This window comes from Typopeltis vanoorti, chromosome 2, assembly GCF_054136105.1.
Source record: "Typopeltis vanoorti isolate ZY-2024b chromosome 2, IOZ_Tvanoo_1.0, whole genome shotgun sequence".
NCBI classification, from domain to species: Eukaryota; Metazoa; Arthropoda; class Arachnida; order Uropygi; family Thelyphonidae; genus Typopeltis; species Typopeltis vanoorti.
In genome coordinates, this window is record NC_143550.1 from 175638374 (window position 1) to 175659980 (window position 21607).

The 21607-nt window shown below is 37.7% G+C and overlaps 1 protein-coding gene across 2 annotated transcripts in view; it reads left to right on the forward strand.

The window, feature by feature from the left end:
• The window catches only part of LOC150109684 (uncharacterized), a 193083-nt gene that overhangs the window by 71138 nt on the left and 100338 nt on the right, over window positions 1-21607 (forward strand). For both annotated transcript variants that reach the window (XM_090409689.1, XM_090409694.1), the window contains exon 4: window positions 3139-3481. In XM_090409689.1, the coding sequence (XP_090265815.1) occupies window positions 3139-3481 (343 nt within the window). The remainder of the gene's footprint in view (window positions 1-3138; window positions 3482-21607) is intronic.

Here is a 21607-nt window from a genome sequence, read left to right on the forward strand (position 1 = left end):
TAACATTATGAAAGTTGTTACAAAAATAATCAACTCCATTCGATCAGCCCCTTTGCAGCACTGACTTTTAAAGACTATTGCAAGACATTGAAGATAAAGCACCTGATCTCATCCTGCATAAGGTAAAGTCCTTACAAGATTTTTAAGCTTAATTGAAGAAATAAAAAAAATTTTCACGTCAAAAATGAAAATTTTGATGAACTAACGACTTTTGTTGGCTGTTGGGATTTATGTTTTCTCACAGACATCATGCATGGAAAAATTGAATTCTTTAAATTTGAAGTTGCAAGGGAAAGATAGACATGTCGCTAAAATGATAGGCTCTGTAAACTCATTTAAAGCAAAACTGGATTTGTGAATATAACATCTGCAGATGGGAATTCCCGTTCATTTCTCAAATATGAAAAAAATGGTAGGCGATAGTGAATTTAACTTGTCACCATTTGTTAAATATCTTCAAGTGCTTAAAGAACAGTTTGAAAAGAGATTTCAGGAATTTTCTATCATTGAGCCAGTGATCTCCTTTTTTATCAATCTTTTTACTTGCCAAGTAAATATAATGGAAATAGCTGCATGCATTGCAAAGCTTGTTCAAGTAAATGCTGAAGAACTGGAGCTAGAAATTTTGGATCTTCAGAGTGACATTACGCTAAAATCCCATATAACAGATGAAAACTTCTGGAATCTAGTGGATAGAAAAAAGTTTCCATTCTTAAAAAGAGCAGTGTACAAGATAAAATCGTTTTTCGGTTCCACATACCTTTTGAGAATCTTTGTTTTCAACCATGAATATCATAAAATCAAAATATAGATCACAACTCACTGATGAGCATCTTGATGATTGTTTAAGAACTGGAATATCATCATATTCTCTTAATGATGAAGCACTGGCCAATGAAATGCAATGCCAAAGATCACACTAACTTACATATATATATTTAAATTTTTATAAAATGTAAACTTTTAAGTAATAAAACATTTGATTATAATATAAACTTTGTATGTATTCATTTAAGAAGAGAATTCAAAAAATTTGCTTGAAAAAATAGATGATGCCCGTCGCCCTACCAGTATTTTAGAATGTGTTCTAGGAAACAAAAAGGTTGGGAACCCGTGCCTTAATGCATGGCAGTATACATGTCTGCAAGGAGATGTGTGTTGCATTATGAGAGATACTGAGACAAGGAGTGATGAGAACTTGGTTCACCTTTGCTACAAGTTGCCAAGGGATGTCTTCAGTCCTGAAGATATTTTCAAGTGCAAACTTTGTTTGCTTATACTTGGATAAAGGATTAAACTAAATTTATTATAGTCTAACCAAGTGCAAAATAAACTTCCAACATCTCATAAAGGAGATAACTTAAGCACATCCAATTTATTCAGATTGTGGAAATCTAGGAAGGTTTCACAGCTTTCTTTATACAATTGCTCTATAAGATAACATCACAACAAAGAGCCACATTAGTTACCCTAACAAGATTTTCCTCCAGATGTTATTCATCTCTTTGATTTTGCCACACACTCGGACTATTGTCAGAACAAACTTTACCAGCAGATAGAGGGTACTACCATGGGTAGTCCTCATTCTCCTACCCTTGCATGTAACTTTTATGGAACTTTGAACAGCATCAGCTCTGTAACATCCATCCTGGACCCTCAGTATGATAATGAACTTCAAGACTTTTGCACAAAGATCATTACTGTTCAATCTCACATACAGTTTACTCTTGAAATTGAAAAGGATTAACATATTGCATTCCTAGACCTTATTTATTTTTCCTGCCAGGTGGAAGCCTTCAATTTTCTCTTTAGAAAGAAAATCCATATTGGACTTCATATCCATGCTTGATCATGCCATCATCCTAGTTAAAAATTAGGCATTATTAAAACTCTTATTCATCAAGTTAACTCACTGCTCTAGTATGGTATTACTAACACAAGAAATAAATTTTATCAAAATTTTCTCGTATAATAGCCTCACTGAGACTTTTTCAAACAAGATCTTTTGTAAACAGTTATAGTTTCTCCATTGCCATTCTCCAAAGAAGTTGTCAGCAATATTGCCATCCCATAATATCAAAGGTGTTCTTGAATGAATCTCCAAATTACTTAAATATCCATTGATTGCAGGATGGCTTTTCACCTGAATAATAAATTTTCCTCCTTTCTAAGCTCTGTAAAAGTCAAACTTCTCCCCTTTGGCTTTTCTTGGTATTGTCTAAATTCTCTGCACCTTTGGTTTATCATACTTCTGCAATGCAGGCAGATCTGCAGCTGTTCATTGTGATGATGGACATCCAGACTATATTAGATTCCATGAGCTAGAATAATCTGGACCTGTTAAACATACTCTCTTCTCCAAATGTACTACTGTTTTTTGTGGAGAAGACTAAAGTCTTACATAAAAACCATTTTCTTATAGAACAGTTGAATAAAAAAAGCTGTGAAACTTTACTTGCCTCATTCTGAATAAATTGGATGTGCTTACATTATCCCCTTTATGAGAAATTGTTCTTCACATATCTCCCTAGTTAATCCTAACATTAGGCTCTGTTGTATTAATTTTTATTTAAAGAATATCGTATGAGAAATGTAGATGTTTGTATTGGATGTAACTTAGCTGCCAACTTCTAATTATATCAACGAATATCTGATTCTGAATAGGTTCAAAATTCTTATGGTTTTGTAAATCTTAGCATACAGTATTATGTATTTTGATAGTTTATAGGCCATGTTGGAATCCTTTTTTTTTCCTCCCATACTTTACTTTCACAATTCTTTCATGAAAGAAGCCTGATTTATCAGTAGTACTTGTTTTTGGTGGACAATGTGTTTATTACATGACTAGAAACAAAATAATGGGTTTTATAATTCATATTAGTGGCTTGCTTTTTTCTGGTTAATATTATTGACATCTTTGGTATCATCACTGTTTGTATATCAAAAAATCATTTGCCTTAATTAAAGTCATTATTTAAATTTTGAAGTAATCAGATTTGTTATTCTTCAGAGAATTACTTTGCATTAAAACTGAAATTATTTTAATTGCTTGATGATTTATGGACTTCATATATACTCTAATTATTCAGATTTTCTTAGAATACTTGTTAAATCTTAATCTAATTTCACATTTTATAGGGTTTAAAAGAAACAACAGTGCATTGTGTAAATAACAAGATTCCATCTTTTCCAGTAGAAGTGCATTCTCCTCCTCTTAGAGAACAAAGTAATAAAAATAAAACTCTTCAAGATGCATATACACATGAAGGAAGTAGTACCTTCTGTATAAGAGCAGATGAATGTTGTGAATCTTGTATTAAAAAAAACTGCACAACTCATATTGAGAGTTTTGTCTATGCTTCAGCAGAGCAGTCTTCATACTATAGGTTATGCAGGAAAGACAGTAGTAACTCGATCAAAGATAGAAATTGTATAAATTTAGCACAAATGCACAATATTGCAGTAGTTAGCAATTTGAGATGTAAGTATATCCACTTTTGTATTCTTTAATTGAGAAATATTCTACTGTATTAAACTATAAATGTGTATTCAGAATAAACGTAATAGTGATGTATAGACAGTTCCTGGTGCGGGTAACATTCCCTGAACCTTTACATAAGTCAGAATTTAATCTACTTGAGCAAAACTTATTTGAAATACAGTACTGTGCCTATAAATGAAAGAATGAAAAAATAATTTAATTTACCAGTGTTCTTTCTTCTATACAAACTTATTGAGAGATCACCAGATAGTGGCCCTTTTCTCCTTTTCATATATCTCTTGATAACATGCCACTGTATCATGTATTCCTTTTAAAATCACATGGCAATCCATCTACTCAAATTGTGCCTTTGCAGCTGTAATCTCATAGAATGCAAGTGCTATCTTTATACAAAGTGGCTCTTCATCCATTTTTGGTGAAGTGTCAGCTGGACTTGCTGCTGCTTTGTTAGAATGGAATGAGGTCTTCACTCAACAATTTCGCCAATTGGGATTCACTAACTCTTTCATTTCATTCAGGTACTCAGTAAGCTTTACATTTTATATGCTGCATCTTTGTATTTCTCATCCTTCTCAAAACTTTTGAAGCCATGCACAAACTGGGAATATACTTTTTTACACATGGAACTTAGTTGTATGTCATCTGTCATATGTCTTTTCAGTGTACTTGATTTCTCAAAAAATATTTTAGTGTTTTCAGAAGTCTCAGAGTATCATATCAGTGTTGCTTTCTGTGGCAGTCAGTGCCTTCACTAATAGTAAAAGTAAACCTTGAGATTTGTGGTGTAACACTGAACCATAGGCTGAATAAGCAGTCTTGTTGGGTGGCAGAAACATTCAGATGAAAAAAAATATCCAAATTTGTGAAATTACAAGGTTGATCTAGCAGAATATTGAAAGGAATTCATTTCTTGACTTCATAGATGAAATGGTTAATAAACAGTCTTTAAAAATAAGAATGGCAAGCCAAGAATTTCAATTTGAGTTATACTTGGATGTGTTATCAGGTAGAAATGAAAATAATATGAGTTTTCTTTATTATTTATTAGTTTTTACTTCAAATTACGAGGAATCTAAGCTAGATACAATGTATAGCTGTGGGTAGTTTGCAGTTAGGGAATTTGTACTTGAACATAATATTTCAGTATAGTTTGTAGTATTCTTTGTGCAGTGTTTAAATAATAGCTGCAGCTAGTTTGCCAATGGCTTATCACCAAGCCCCTTCTCCCCTTTTAAGGACTACACAGCATACTATGGTATTTTGTGATACACAGTGCTTGCAGTATATACACATCCTGGCAGTTAGAAATGTGGCAGGTGAGAGATCGGGAGTGCTTGTCTGCAGAAAATGTAGAAAAGGGGATCATAGAAAATGGAATCATAATTGTGTGATTTAGAAATTAGTATAATGGACCTCGACAGTGTTACATTAGAAATGGGTGAATACCAACGGAGAGAGAGAGAGAGACGATCGAGGATGAAGAAAACAAATGGAATGTGAATGAAAAAATAAAAGTAGGAAGTGTAGTAGGTTTGAAACATCATGAAGTTTTTGAGGATGATGTTAATTGGGAGGATGAATGCCGAATAAGAGTAGGTAGCTTGCAGAGCTCGATAGATGCACTGAAAGAAGTGGAATGTATCAAGAGCAAGTTGAGAAGCATGAAAGAAGAGATTAGGTGACTGGAAACAATGAATACAAAGTGAATCAGAGTGAGAATGAGAGAGAGAGAGTTATGGGAATGATAAAAGGGGAGAGAATAGGAGAACCAGTAAAAGAGGGAAATGAGAGAATGATGAGACAGTTCTTTAACCAGGGAGTGTAGTAGGGCTACATGGTGTTAATTGGGAGGAAGAACGTCGAGCAAGAGTAGGTAGCTTGCAGAGCTGATGGAAAGATGGCAGGTAAGTGAGAGAACAAAGAAAGTGTTAGAGCAGAGACAGTGAGAGATGCAGTTGAGTAAGGAAGAAACAGAGGGATAAGAGGTGTGATGCATGGGGACTTGATGATCTGTGGTGTACAAGATAGAATGCTGGAGGAATGTTTACCTGGAGGAACGATACATAGTGTTATTATGGCAATTAAGCGAGGTGAAAGGGTGGATGAGATGATTGTTATTGTGGGCATGAATGACTTGAGATATAGTGTGAATTGGATGGCAAGAGATCTGAGCTTCAGGATTGAGGTTGTACGGAAGAAGAAGATTGAGAGAGGGAAGATGTGAGTGTGTTGCCCAGGTATGATGATGCAGAGCTGTGAAGAAGGGCAATGAATAGTATAGTAGTCAGAATCTTGAAAAAGAGGCTTGGATTACATGGATGCTTGGAGGGCAGTTGAGAACAGAAAGCAACTGTATGCGAGAGATAGCTTGTTTAATGAGGAAGGACATAGGTATCTAGAGAGAATGCTGTTCTCTGAACAGATCAGTGTGTCAATGCTGGGAAACTAGAATTATTAGGGAGAATGGCATCAGGGATGGCCTTTTGTGGGAATAGGTGCTTGGGAGAAGGGGAAATACATTGTGTAATGCTGAATCCAGTGGAGCCTGGAGGAGATAATGATAGGTATAGAAATAATGACAATGCCTTAATTCTTTATACTAATGCAAAGAATATCCAGAAGAAAGGATATGAATTGGTGGCACTGATAGCATGAGCCTGTCTAAAGATTATTGGGATCTCTGAGACATGGTTGAAAGAAGATAATATACTGATAGGAGTAGAAGTAGCAGGGTATATAGCATTTTTTGATGGGATAGGAAGGGCAAATGCAGTGGTGGAGTACTGCTTATGATAAGTGATGACTAATGTTCTCTCAGAGTGGAAGATTTGGAGGGCAGTGGCACTAATGGTTTTGAAAGCATACGGCGTGAGGTAGAAGTGGGCAGGACAAGATATTTAGTGGGATTTTGCTATAAGCCAGAGAGCATAGAGGATAAAGAGCAGGAGATGTTTAGGTAGTTGAGCTTGGAGAGTGCAAAAAGAATTATTGTTATGGGAGATTTTAACTACAGCAGTATAAATTGGGAAGCAGAGACTGCATCTTGTAGTACTAAGGAAATGGAATTTCTGGAGTTGAGGGATAAACATCTTGGACAACATGTAGTAGAAGAAATACGAGATTCAAGAGTTTTAGATTTGGTCATAGCATCAGAACATCTGATTATAACTGAGATGGCATCTCTATCCTCGGTTGGTGAGAATGACTGTAAAAACTCGATTGTGGCTTAAATATTCTAAAGCACATTATATCGATTTTTTACTGAGGTCAAGTCCCATGAGAATGTTGTAAAAAAATAACTTGTTTGTCTCTGTATGTTTTATATTAGATATTGTTGTAAATAACTCTCTAGAAATTAACTATATATAGACTGCTGCTGGAAAGTAGAGAAGTCAATAGAGAGAATGAATCAGATTGAGAGGGGAGTGATGTGGAAGAGCAGAAGAGTAAGACAGGAGAGATTGAAGAAGTGGAAATGAATGGGGAAGTGAGTGGTATGAGTATAGAAAATGAGAGAATGGGTGTGCAAGAGGAGCAGGGAAACGGGGAGGCTCAGGAAAGTAATGGGATGACCAGGGATCAAGAGGAAACAGATGGAATTGCAAAGGGTTCTAAAATGAAGAAGCAGAAAGGGAAATGGCCCCAGTCCAGCATGGAGAGATCACATCAAGTGAGTGGTATCAGTGGAACTAACTCTAGATCCAGAAATGAGTCGTTGTGTTTGTATACCAATGCTAGAAGTATAAGAAACAAGGCGGATGAAATGGTTGCACTAATTGCGTCTGTGCACCCAGAGATTGTCGGAATAAGTGAGACATGGTTAGATGAGGATGACATCCTGACAGGAATAGAGATGGAAAGGTATGATGTGTTTCGTGAGGATAGAAGGGGTAAAAAGGGAGGGGGAGTGCTATTGATGATAGAGAAAGAGTTATGTCCATACAAGGTAGAGACGCAAGAGGGAAATAGGGCCAGTGGTTTTGGGGCAGTATGGTGTGAGATAGAGGTGAATGGAATCAAATACTTGGTGGGATGTTGTTATAGACCTGGTAATGTGGATTGTGGTGATAGTGAAATGTATAGTCAAATAATCCAAGCAAATAAGAAAAGGGTGATCATTATGGGTGATTTTAATTATGGCAATATAGACTGGAATGAAGAGATAGCAACTGGAAGTAAAGAAAATGAGTTTCTTGAGTTTTTGAGGGATAACTACCTCAGACAGTATGTAACAGAGGGCACACAAGGATTAAAGGTCTTGGAATTGGTCATCTCATCGGAGGATGTAATTATCAATGAGGTATCAAATCATCCACCAATTGGTGAAAGTGACCATGAGGTGATTACCTGGGTGGTTGCCAGCAGTGCAAGGACCCTGTGAAAAAAGGGCATATGTGGAACTACAAGGGGGGGGGGGTGATTATGAAGAGCTCAGGAGACGGTTGCAGGTGTAGCATGGAATGAGGAGTTAGCTGGAAAAGAGATCAATGCAGCTTGGGGAATTTTCAAAAACTATTTAGTAGATGCAATGTCTAAATGTATACCATGGGTGAAAAGGTTAAATAAGGTAGGTGTGAGATGGATGAATAAAGAGATTAAGCATGCAATACAGAGAAAAAGGGCATTGTGGAGGCAGCATAAGAGAAGTGGAAGTAACCAATTTCATGAAGTCTACAAAGACCAGGCAAGGAAGGTGACTTGGTTGGTGAGAGTAGCTAAAGAGAGGTATGAACATCAGTTAGCTAATGAAGCCAAAAAGAATCCTAGGGAGTTCTTTCGATATGTAGCCAGCAAAAGAATGAATGATTATGGAAGGATGACATTGATTGGAGGAAATGGTATAAAGACAGCTGTTGCAGAATGTGTGGTGGAGATACTTAATGAGCAGTTCATACAGTTCTTTCGATCTTGTGAAAGTGACTTCATGGAGAGATTAAGAGCAGTTGATGATGGGGAGGAGAGACTGACTGACTGTAAGTGAGCAAGAGGTGTTTGGGGAGTTGAGTAAACTAGATGTAAATAAGGCTGTGGGACTTGATAATATATCACCACGTATTCTGAAGGAATGTGCCAGAGAGTTGACACCTGCCTTGACATATTTTTTTAATACGAGTCTTGCACTTGGTCAAGTTCCTAAAGAGTGGAAGGAGGGCAAGATTGTGCCACTTCATAAAGGAGGTGATCGAACTCAAGCATCAAATCACAGGCCTATCTGTGTGTCAGGTGTTGTGGTTAAGTTGTTGGAGAAGCTTGTGAGAACTAGGATCCAGAGTTGGGTTGACAACAATGGTATAATCTTTGATGGACAGCATGGATTTGCTAAAGGGAGGTCGTGTTTTAGTAATCTACTTACTTATTACAATAAAGTGACTGCTTCCTTGGACAGAGGAGAAGGATACACAGTAATATACTTGGATTTCGCAAAAGCTTTTGATAGAGTACCTCATGATAAGTTAACAGTCAAACTAGAGCAGATGGGGTTGGATATTAGATTAGTGCATTGGATTGGAGACTGGCTGTCTAATAGGTATCAACAAGTTGTGTATGAGGGTGCAATATCCAGGAAAAGGAAAGTCACTAGTGGAGTGCCTCAGGGGTCTGTTTTAGGGTCATTACTATTTAACTTGTATATTAATGATATTGGCAAAGATTTGGATGGAGATATTCATTTGTTTGCAGATGATGCAAAGTTGGGACGAACCATAAAGAATAGTGAAGATGTTGTGGCCTTGCAAGAAGACTTGAATAAATTGAGTGATTGGGCAAGCAAATGGGGATGCGAGTTCAATGTTGCGAAATGTAAGGTTTTAAAATTTGGAAAACAAAGATGGGATGCAGAATTTATGCTTGGTGAGAATATATTGTTGGAAGTAGAGGAAATAAGAGATCTGGGAGTGATAGTGGATAAGGATCTAAAATTTAGGGGACACATCGCCAAAATTGTGAAGACAACACAAAGACTTCTGGGAATGATGAGGAGGACACTGACGTGTAGAAGTAGGGAGATTCTTGTTCCATTGTATAAGGCTTTGATTAGGCCACACATGGACTATTGTGCCCAGATTTGGTCACCTGGTTTTCAGAAGGATGAAGAGATGTTGGAAAGGCCGGAACAGGCTATACTAGGCCTAAATCCTTGATATGTATGATGATGAGAGTGAAGCATAGAGAGGTTGCCCGGTTCCAGACGTCGCCAGAGAGAGGGCTTCCCAGATCCAAAAGTCACTAGATAAAAGAGCTGCCCCTTCCAGAGAGATAGAGAGCTTCCAGCAGTTGGAGACAGAGCTTCTAGGCCGCAGACAGGGCTTCAAATTGCCAAAAGGAGAAGTTCTAATCGCCGGAGAAAAGTTTCCAGTCCAGACAGAGGGATCCTGGTGAGACAGTTGGCGGCAGTTCGAGTTAGTTGAAGTGGCAATTCGAGCTATTTCGAGATGGCAGACAAAAGCGGCAGTTATCCAGGCATTTTCGGCGAGCCCAAGCAGAGGAGAAAAGGCGTGGTAAATTACCCTAAGATCCTTCACTCAGAAGTTTTTCTTTTTGCCGGAGCTGTACGAGTTTAGAGCCTGCTATTTTTCCGATGAGATACTACTGAAGCCAAATTTCCTGAAGGAAGCTCGAGATCTGAGATGAAAGAATTACCATAGGACTTTTAGTGAAAGACTTTTGACTGAATGTGCGATACAGAGCCTTTGTAAGTTACACACTTTTGTATTTTCCCTCTTATAGTTGTTATAGAAGGACGTTTAAGATTTTTGCTTAATAGTGATAAGAAGTGTCCTTACGAGGGTCAATTGGCATGTTGGAAATTGATATCAAATTTGTAAAAATAACTCTAACCTCTTTGCAAGTAAACTAGGAGTTTAATAAGTTGAATTTGTAAGCAGAGAGTTAATAGGTTTTTGAGTTAAAGAGATTAATCAATGTTGAAGTAAAAAGGTTCGAATTTGTGGTAAAGAATTTTTATTGATGGATAGAGAAAGCAATCTCCCTATTGTTTAATTCATGTATATTTCATAGTAATGTAAATAAAATATGTTTTGATATAATTAACAGCTATTTTAGCCTGTTTTTGTTTAGGAGTGTCCCTTATATTTAATACATTGGCTAACATAACTCAAAAAGGGGTATATATATATATATATATTTTAGGGCATTACGGGCGAGTATAGAAGGCAATTATGGCTGAATAAAAAATGTGGAAAAATTTTGTACATACCTTGTTTTCGGTTTAAAGATGCCTTCTAAATCCAAGCTCTTGCTGAAAGGTTGTATGTAAACTGGGGGGGGGGAGAACATGGGGATGTGCTTGAGACATGGGGAAATAATCTCAAGCACATCCCCATGTTCTCCCCCCCTCCATTTACATACAACCTTTCAGCAAGAGCTTGGATTTAGAAGGCATCTTTAAACCGAAAACAAGGTATGTACAAAATTTTTCCACATTTTTTATTTTGCCATATAAGGGACACTCCTAAACAAAAACAGGCTAAAATAGCCGTTAATTATATTAATAGTGTTTAAGAGGAGTAGCATGAGAATTTCCCAGAAACTATACTTAATATGTTTTGATTTTTTTGTTAAAGGAGTGCTGCCTGATTGTTTATTTTTACAATTTCACTGTTCCTAAATAAATCGGACTTGTGAGCGGGAAACTAAGTGAGATAGCCGAAGCGTAAAGTTAAGTAAAAGAATAGACCACGACTGTTTGTGTTAAGTTTTATTGAAGGAATTTGTGTTAGAGAGAGAAATCTGCCGGCTGTATTATTGAGTTTTATGCTAATCAAATGATATTAGTTGCGCAGTCTAAATTAAATAAATTTTCTAGTATCTTAGGCATAAGACTCGTGATGCAAAGGGCACATACAAATCTAAAGAGAAATTAACAGCATATGATTACAATGGCACAGCTTTCGTTTACATGACCATGTGGTTTTGACTTGGAAGATTAATAGTCATGCAGGAATATCAAAGAAAGGAATATATGTGGAATTATAAGGCAGGTGATTATAATAGTCTTAGATATCAGCTTGGGGAAGTTCCATGGATAGAGGAATTAAAAGGGTGAGATATCATTAGTGCTTGGGAACTTGTGAAGGAATATTTATTAGCAACAATATCAAGTCGTTTTCTTTTAGGCTTGCACGGTGATCCGAATGCATTTTTGGAAATTATGGAGACAACTACCGTGTTTGAATAAAAACTTTAGTTTACTATTACTAAAATTTTACAATTCGACGTTTCAACCTTTATGTCAAGGTCATCTTCTGGAGCGTATAAATATACACAAGAAACAAGCTATACTACAATCCTACTGGTTCGTTAAAGACACTGACTAACCGCTACCACAATTGTTGGCCTGACCTCTGGTGGAAAAAAAAAAAAATACATCAACGCTAGAGACCTATTATTTGTGTTGTCTACTATATACATATATTAACATCATTAACATCATTCCAGCCAGTTTGAGTGGAATGGTTTCTAATACTAGCGGATTGGCTAAAGTCCTGACTTATGTTGAATCTTTCATATTAGGTTGGCTGAATGTGTGCCATCCAGATCCTTGGAATTTTTTCCAAGGTGGTTTATTAGGATTTCGTAGGATTCTTTAAATTTTCTTTCGTACCATGTTTTTGTGCGGTGTAAGGAGCAGGTGCTTTTCCAGTTGATTTGGTGTGAGGTGTTAAGTGCATGATCTGAGAGGCCTGCGTCACCATAATGGTTATATTTAATGTGTCTAATGTGTTCTTTCTTGCGTATAGGGATTGTCCATCCTGTTTCACCAATGTACGGTAAGTTACAGGTGCAGCGGATGCAATAGACTCCAGGATGTGCTAATGGGAGGAGAGGATCCTTAGAGGAGCTGAATATGGTTTTAAGTTTAGTGGGTGGTTTAAAGATGGCATTGAGGTGTTATAATGTTGTAGGATTCTGTTGATTTTTTCTGATAACCCTTTAATGTAGGGGATGGCTATGGTTTTACTGTAATCTAGATTCGTTTTTGTTGTGGTTTTATAGAGTATTTTATTGATAGTTTTTTGTTATAGCCATTGTTTATGAATGTGTCACTAATGATTTTTAGTTCTTGTTTCAGGGCTTGCTGGTTAGAGCAAATAGTTGTGGCTCTATTTTTAAGGGTGTTTATGACTCGATATATTTTTGTGCTGGGTGGTGATATGAATTCGCATGTATGTATTGGCCCGTGTGTGTGTCGGTTTTTGGTAGACCGTGAAGGATAGACTGCCTGAAGGAAGACGTGTAACTAATGTGTCTAGGAACGGGAGCAAATTTTGGTTTTCGATTTCAATGGTAAATTGTATGCGTTCGTGTTGTTTGTTTAGGTGGCTGAGGAATGTGTTTAGCGTTTGTCGCCCGTGCGGCCAGATCACGAACACTTCGTCAACGTATCTGAGCCAGATTGTCGGTCGAAGCGTGGCGGAATCAAGAGCCCTTTGCTCAAAGGTTTCGATGTAGAAGTTCGCGATTGGGGGGGGGGGGGGTAATGGTGAGCCCATGGCTGTACCTTCATTTTGTAGGTAGAATTTGTTTTGCCACACAAAGTAACCGGACTTCAGTACGTGGGCAAAGAGGGCCGTAATGTCGGGCGGAAATTTGTTCTGTAGTAGGAGAATTGTGTCACTGATGGTGACATTAGTGAAAAGGGCAGAAATGTCAAAACTGACTAATAAGTCGTCTTTGTCGAGTGTTATGTTTTTAATTATGTTTATAAAGTGTTGTGTGTTTTTTTTATGTAGGAGGGGGAATGACCTACCAACTCCTTGAGTGTTGCTTGCCGCTAATTTCTTGGCTAGGTGGTAATTGGGACTGTCTATTCCTTCCACTATTGGTCGAAGGGGCACATTTTGTTTGTGTATTTTCGGAAACCCATATATTCTGGGGAGGCGGGCGTAGTGGGGTTTGAGTTTTTTAACTGTGTCTGGTGGCCAAGAAGTGATGGACTTTACTAGTTTTTCTGTTTTGTCCTTTATCCTCTTTGTTGGGTTATAATTTACCATTTTATATGTGTTGTTATCGGCTCCTAGTTGGTTCATTTGCATTCACTTGAAAGAATTACTGACAATTCTGCCAAGCATACCCTGGAAAAGAACAAAGAAAAACTCGAGAAAAAATTCCACAGGTTGAAACAACGGCAAAATATGGCGGCCAATCAGAGGACTTCCTCCCCGAGAAACAACAATGAACAACAAACAAGGGAGACAAGGAGCGACCAACCACCGACAAGCAAGAACCATGTGATTAACTTATCAAGCCACACCCTGAACAACGCCGAACTCACACTGCTGAATAAAGGACTGAACTATGCAATAGCGCCTAAAAAGGTAAACAAATTAGATTTTATCTACCACATTGAAAGAGGCATCAGATCCCTACTAACAACATAGCAGACAAAATACGACTAGAAACCAGTAATGTACTAAATACCAAGAAAACCATACAGAACAATCTGACTAAAACAGAATTAGCAGCAATTAAATCATTAAAAGCCAAACAAAACATAATAATAACGAAAGCTGATAAAGGCAGTGCCACTGTTGTTCTTTACAGATCAACATACATACTGCAAATGAACCAACTAGTAGCCGATAACAACACATATAAAATGGTAAATTATAACCCAACAAAGAGGATAAAGGACAAAACAGAAAAACTAGTAAAGTCCATCACTTCTTGGCCACCAGACACAGTTAAAAAACTCAAACCCCACTACGCCCGCCTCCCCAGAATATATGGGTTTCCGAAAATACACAAACAAAATGTGCCCCTTCGACCAATAGTGGAAGGAATAGACAGTCCCAATTACCACCTAGCCAAGAAATTAGCGGCAACACTCAAGGAGTTGGTAGGTCATTCCCCCTCCTACATAAAAAAAACACACAACACTTTATAAACATAATTAAAAACATAACACTCGACAAAGACGACTTATTAGTCAGTTTTGACATTTCTGCCCTTTTCACTAATGTCACCATCAGTGACACAATTCTCCTACTACAGAACAAATTTCCGCCCGACATTACGGCCCTCTTTGCCCACGTACTGAAGTCCGGTTACTTTGTGTGGCAAAACAAATTCTACCTACAAAAGGAAGGTACAGCCATGGGCTCACCATTACCCCCCCCAATCGCGAACTTCTACATGGAAACCTTTGAGCAAAGGGCTCTTGATTCCGCCACGCTTCGACCGACAATCTGGCTCAGATACGTTGACGACGTGTTCGTGATCTGGCCGCACGGGCGACAAACGCTAAACACATTCCTCAGCCACCTAAACAAACAACACGAACGCATACAATTTACCATCGAAATCAAAAACCAAAATTCGCTCCCGTTCCTAGACACACTAGTTACACGTCTTCCTTCAGGCAGTCTATCCTTCACGGTCTACCGAAAACCGACACACACACTGGCCAATACATACATGCGAATTCATATCACCACCCAGCACAAAAATATATCGAGTCATAAACACCCTTAAAAATAGAGCCACAACTATTTGCTCTAACCAGCAAGCCCTGAAACAAGAACTAAAAATCATTAGTGACACATTCATAAACAATGGCTATAACAAAAATACTGTCAATAAAATACTCTATAAAACCACAACAAAAACGAATCTAGATTACAGTAAAACCATAGCCATCCCATACATTAAAGGGTTATCAGAAAAAATCAACAGAATCCTACAACATTATAACACCTCAATGCCACCTTTAAACCACCCACTAAACTTAAAGCCATATTCAGCTCCTCTAAGGATCCTCTCCTCCCATTAGCACATCCTGGAGTCTATTGCATCCGCTGCACCTGTAACTTACCGTACATTGGTGAAACAGGACGGACAATCCCTATACGCAAGAAAGAACACATTAGACACATTAAATATAACCATTATGGTGAAGCAGGCCTCTCAGACCATGCACTTAACACCTTACACCAAATCAACTGGAAAAGCACCTGCTCCTTACACCGCACAAAAACATGGTACGAAAGAAAATTTAAAGAATCCTGCGAAATCCTAATAAACCACCCACATATCAACAATAAAGATGGTATGAAAATTCCAAGGATCTGGATGGCACACATTCAGCCAACCTAATATGAAAGATTCAACATAAGTCAGGACTTTAGCCAATCTGCTAGTATTAGAAACCATTCCACTCAAACTGGCTGGAATGATGTTAATATATGTATATAGTAGACAACACAAATAATAGGACTCTAGCGTTGATATATATATATATATTTTTTTTTTTCCCCACCAGAGGTCAGGCCAACAATTGTGGTAGTGGTTAGTCAGTGTCTTTAACGAACCAGTATGATTGTAGTATAGCTTGTTTCTTGTGTATATTTGTATGCTCCAGAAGATGACCTTGACATAAAGGTCGAAACGTCAAATTGTAAAATTTTAGTAATAGTAAACTAAAGTTTTTATTCAAACACGGTAGTTGTCTCCATAATTTCCAAAAATGAATATCAAGTCGTATACTGTGAGTGAAGAGAACACAATCTGGTGTAAAGTGGATGATAAACAATATCAAATGGGAACTGCAGGTAAAAAAGAGGTTATGGAAGAGATATGAGGAGAGAGGTGGAGAGAAGATATATGAAGAATATAAGACTCAGACCAGGAGAGTGACTAGTATGTTAAGGAAGGCAAAACTGGAATATGAGAAGAGATTGGCTGTGAGATCCAATGAAAATCCTATGGAATTCTTTCCTTATGTGGTCAGTAGGAGGAGAAACAATTGTGGAAGAATGACACTTTTGGATAAAAAAGGAAATAGAGCAACTGATGCAAAGGACATAGTAGAGTGTTCAATGAACACTTTATTGGGGTATTTCATTCTGGAGAAGTAGATTTCAGTACTGGAGAAATAGGGCAGATTTGAAGTTTAGAAGTACAAGAAGAGAGTGTTTCAAATACTGAGCACTATGGATGCCAATAACGCAATGGGAGTGTATCGGATTTCGCCACAGGTTTTGAGAGAGTGTGCTAAAGAAATGACAGCCCTCTGTTGACCTGGCTTTTCAGTGAAAGTAGCTATGGTAAAGATGCTCAAGGAGTTGAAGAAGGGTAAGATAGTGCCATTGCGTAAGAGTAGTAACAGGCTGGAAGTGTTAAACTATAGACCAGTTTGTAATCCATTAGTAGTAGTTGTTAAAATTTTGGAGAAATTAGTGAGGGATCGTTTTCAGTGTTGAGCAGATGAGGGTAATGTTATCTGTGAGAGTCAGCATGGATTGTTTAAGGGGTGCTTCTGTTTTAGTAATATGATTGCCTTTTATAATAAAATGACGAGAACGGTTGATGAGGGAAAGGCATATTCTGCATTTTTTTTGGGATTTTACAAAGGCATTTGACAGGGTACTCCTTGATAAGCTGATATTTAAGTTGCAGCACATGGATTTAGATGTGAAATTAGTGAACTGGATTTGGGATTGTTTGTTTTTTAATGGTATATATATTAGAACACAGAATAATAAGTAAATAATTATTTATTAACTTATTGCGCTGATATTTTGCTGGTGTTATAACCAGCATCTTCAGAGCACAAAAACACAGTTTGTCACAATACGGAGACTATAACAACATGGCGTAAACAACGGACTAGTTAAACAAAATTGTAGCAGCAACACAAAGACTAGAGTCCTGACTTTGGTGCCCTCTATCTGAAAAAAAAAATGCAGCCATCACATAAGACTAGAGTCCTAAACAAAGGAAAAAAAAAAAAAAACGGTACTAGTTTTTTCTTAAGATGACTGTCTCCCAGATTTTAGGCAAATTTATACAGCCATATTTGTTGAGATTTGGAGTGTGTTTCAGGGCTTCAGTTACCTCTAAGAACAATCTCTCCGACTTGTAAGAGCTTCTGTGCAGTAGTTTTGTGTTCTTCCAGTTGATCCTGTGTGCAGAGGTATCCAGAGCATGGTCTGCTAGGCCCGACTTGCCATAGTGATAATGCCGGATGTATCTTTTGTGTTCGTTGATGCGGATGTTCATCATAGTAGGCTTGATTACATGAGCAGGGTACTTCATAGATTCCTGGATTTTTAGAAAACCCACACATACAGGGAGATATTTACACAAACAATCACACCATCACCCTTCTCAACAATATGGCATTTTAAAAACGCTGACCCACAGAGCGAGAGCAATCTGTTCCAATGGCAATGCTCTTGCTGCTGAACTGGCTCACATATGCCACACCTTCTTGGTCAATGGCTATAATCCCCATAAGATAAACAAAATACTAAATGCTCCTAAGAAATCCCTCCCACTATCCACGACAGAGAACTACAACAAAACAGTCACCATCCCATAAATTAAAGGCGCATTCGAAAAAATTTCTAGAATTCTTAATAAACATGAACTACGCACCACATTCAGACCGTGTGGCAAATTAGCAACCCTTATCTGCTCACCCAAGGACAGCATTCCTCCTTTATCACATCCAGGAGTCTACGAAGTAGTCAAGCTCATGTAATCAAGCCTACTACGGTCAATCAGGAAGAACTGTGAACATCCGCATCAACGAACACAAAATATACATCCGGCATTATCACTGTGCAAGTCGGACCTAGCAGACCATGCTCTGGATACCCCTGCACACAGGATCAACTGGAAGAACACAAAAATACTGCACAGAAGCTCTTACAAGCCGGAGAGATTGTTCTTAGAGGTAACAGAAGCCCTGAAACACACTCCAAATCTCCACAAATATGGCTGTATAAATTTGCCTAAAATCTAGATAGTCATCTTAAGAAAAAACTAGTACCGTTTTTTTTTTTGACCCCTCTGTTTAGGACTTTAGTCTTATGTAATAGCTGCATTTTTTTTTTTTTTTTTTTTTTTTTTTCAGATAGAGGGCACCAAAGTCAGGACTCTGGTCTTTGTGTTGCTGCTACAATTTTGTATAACTAGTCCGTTGTTTACACCATGTTGTTATAGTCCCACGTATTGTGACAAACTGTGTTTTTGTGCTCTGAAGATGCTGGTTATAACACCAGCAAAATATCAGCAATAAGTTAATAAATAATTATTTACTTATTATTCGGTGTTCTAATATATACGGTTAAAAAATAAACAACATGTACGACGAACACATGTCTGTACACACGTTTATGGATTTGGGATTGGCTATGTTATAGGTATGAGAGAGTTGTGTATGAGGAGTATCAAGGAAGAAGGTTACAAGTGGTGTCTCACAGAGCTCAGTACTGGGACCTGTATTTTTAACCTTTATATCAGTGACATTGGCTGTGGATTGTAATGGGATGTTCAGTTGTTTGCGGCTGATATGAAGCTGGGAGGGTTATTAGTAATAGTTCAGATGTGGTAGCCCTTCAAGAGGATTTGAATGAACTGGACAGATGGGGAAATGAATGGGGGGGGGGGTATGTCAGTTTAATTCAACTAAATGTTAAGTTTTGGATACATTGATGGGAGGCTGTATACTCTATTGGAGGAAGTGAGGGAGGCAAAGGATCTCGGGGTGATAATCGACAGAAACCTGAAATTCAGGGAACATATTGCAAAGATGAAGAAGGCAATCCAGAGGATTGCTGATGCTTAGGACCTGCAGAAATAATAGAGTTGTCATTCCATTGTGTAGAGCCCTGATCAGACCACACCTTGACTTGACTATTGTGCTTAGATATGGTCCCCAGGATATGAAAGGGATAAATTAATTTATCCCTTTCATATCCTGGGGACGTGCAGAGTGCAGGATATGAAAGGAGTGGAAGGAGTGCAGAGGCAGATAATAAAGATGATATCAGGACTGTACAATGCTAGTTATGAGGATAACCTAAGAGAATGTGGACTGCAGAGTTTGGTAGGTAGAAGAAGGAGAAGTGATATGATTGAAACTTTTAAACTGTTGAGAGGTAGTTATAGGGTTGACACCAGGAACATGGGAAAGGAGCAAGGACAACAGGCCATTCCCGAAAGTTATGAAAGGAAGTTGTGAGTGAGGAGTGGTTTCTTTGCATAGAGGGTGGTTGATCTGTGGAATGCATTGCATAATAGTGGTGAGAGCATGAACGGTTAATGGGTTCAAGGAGTGGTATGATAGACTTTGTGTTTTCTAGGATGGGCCTGCCATGATGAGTCTTGTGACTCCATGGAATCCTAATAATAACAAATGGGAGGAGTTGTGCTTACTCTTTAATGCACAGGAATTCTCAGAATGATAAACCAAGCAGAAGACTGAGTCTGTCTTAAGCAACTCTGGAACCAAATTTTTTTTTTAATTCCTTCAAAATGTACATGTGTTCTGAATCCCCCCCCCCCAGCCCCAATAGTAAGCCTGACATAAAGAACTTGTTGCACCATAAATCCATATTCATTAATAATTTCTTTGAGTAAATTTGGATACATTTCAGCAGCTTCACTACTCACATTTAAACCACCATTACTGACCATAAAGTTTTCAGGTGCATTTTGGTCAGTGCTTTTTTTCTAGCAGTACACAACGGTACGCAGTACCAGTACCTTTTTTTCCCCTTAAGGTTTTAAGAATTTGCGATTTATTGACATCAAAATGTATTATAAATATTTCAGTGGATGGTACTGTGTTCACGAATTGAATTTTCAGCTTTGATTACTCATAAGTTGGTACTCTGCGTTCCTGTTTCATAGGTTGTTACGCAATTGGAAATAGGAAGTTGTGTTCACTTCCGATTGCTTCCAATATCAGTTTATCAGTTCTATATTCACTCTGCAGCAACATGGTCAAAAGGAAGCAGATTCTGATGATGATTGGCCTGAATGTTGGACACTTTTGCAGAAAAATAACTTCTGCGAGAGAAACGAGTGCTGTATGTCAAGAATAAAATGTTGGGCTGTAAAGTGTGTCGTGATGTCGGAAGTCTTGCCATCGATAAACACATGGGATCAAAAATTTCAGTAGAGTGGGCAAATGGTAAAATCAGTCATTTTGGAGAATCTCGTAAACAACAGTTAATGTCATTATAAAAAAAGATTTATGATTATAAGGAGAGTGCAGCGCACAAAGCGTGCCAAAAAATAAAATCTGAAGCAAAAAAACGAAACATTAGAGAAAGTTTTCCTAAATGCTTTGTCTCATAATAGAGACGTAACAGGAAAAAGTGTTTCAAACCACTTACATAGTTGCGAGGAGAAATCAATCATGGCCTAGACATGGGATATATTCTTAATTCTGCAAATGCTTGCATTAACATTGTGAGCTATATCGCAAATGAAATGAGAAAAACATTAATAGACAATATAGTGAACTCCAAGAACAAAATATTGTTGCTTATTGATGAATCGAAAACTGTGAGTAACACAACAGCATTGATTGTTATTGTTCATGTAGTTCTTCCTGAACTTATGGCTCCTGTGAGTCTTTTCCTAGATTTGATCGAATTATCAGATAGTAACTGCTAAAGGAATTCTAAACTCTTTAATTAGTCATCTTGAGTGTTTAGGATTATCCCAGATTACTTAAAGGAATATTTATTGTCTGTAACTTGTGATGGTACAGCCGTGTTGTTTGGTGTGCGTAATGGTGTAAGGAGGCTAATGCAAGAGAAGTTTCCTAGTGTTATTTTCTGGCATTGTGCTAGCCATTGCCTCGAATTGTCTGTTAGTGACACAGTGAACAATGTGGCAGGAGTGAATCACTTTAAGAGTTTCATGGACAAACTTTATGTGACTTATCATGCTTCACCTAAGAATGTTAGGGAACTACAGGAATGTGCAGCTACTCTAGAACTTCAACTTCTTAAAATTGGCAGAATATTAAGCATTCACTGGTTGCATCTAGCTTTCGCACTGTTTCTGCAGTGTGGCAGAAACAGTTTTGAAGCCCTCTTCCATCACTTTCTGGAGGCAAAAGAAGACAGCAGAAGAAGCAAAACAGATCGCTTTCTTTATGAGGGCCTTTTAAGAAAAATAAGGTCATGCGAGTTTGTTCTTGATTTGGACCTTATGTGTTATGCTCTCCACGAACTTAGTGAACTAAGTCTAGATTTACAAGAGAGAAATATTGACTTGTACAAAGTCAAAAACTCGCCTCTTACATAGATCCTGTTCTAAATTTGAACTTTTATTCAAAGAAAG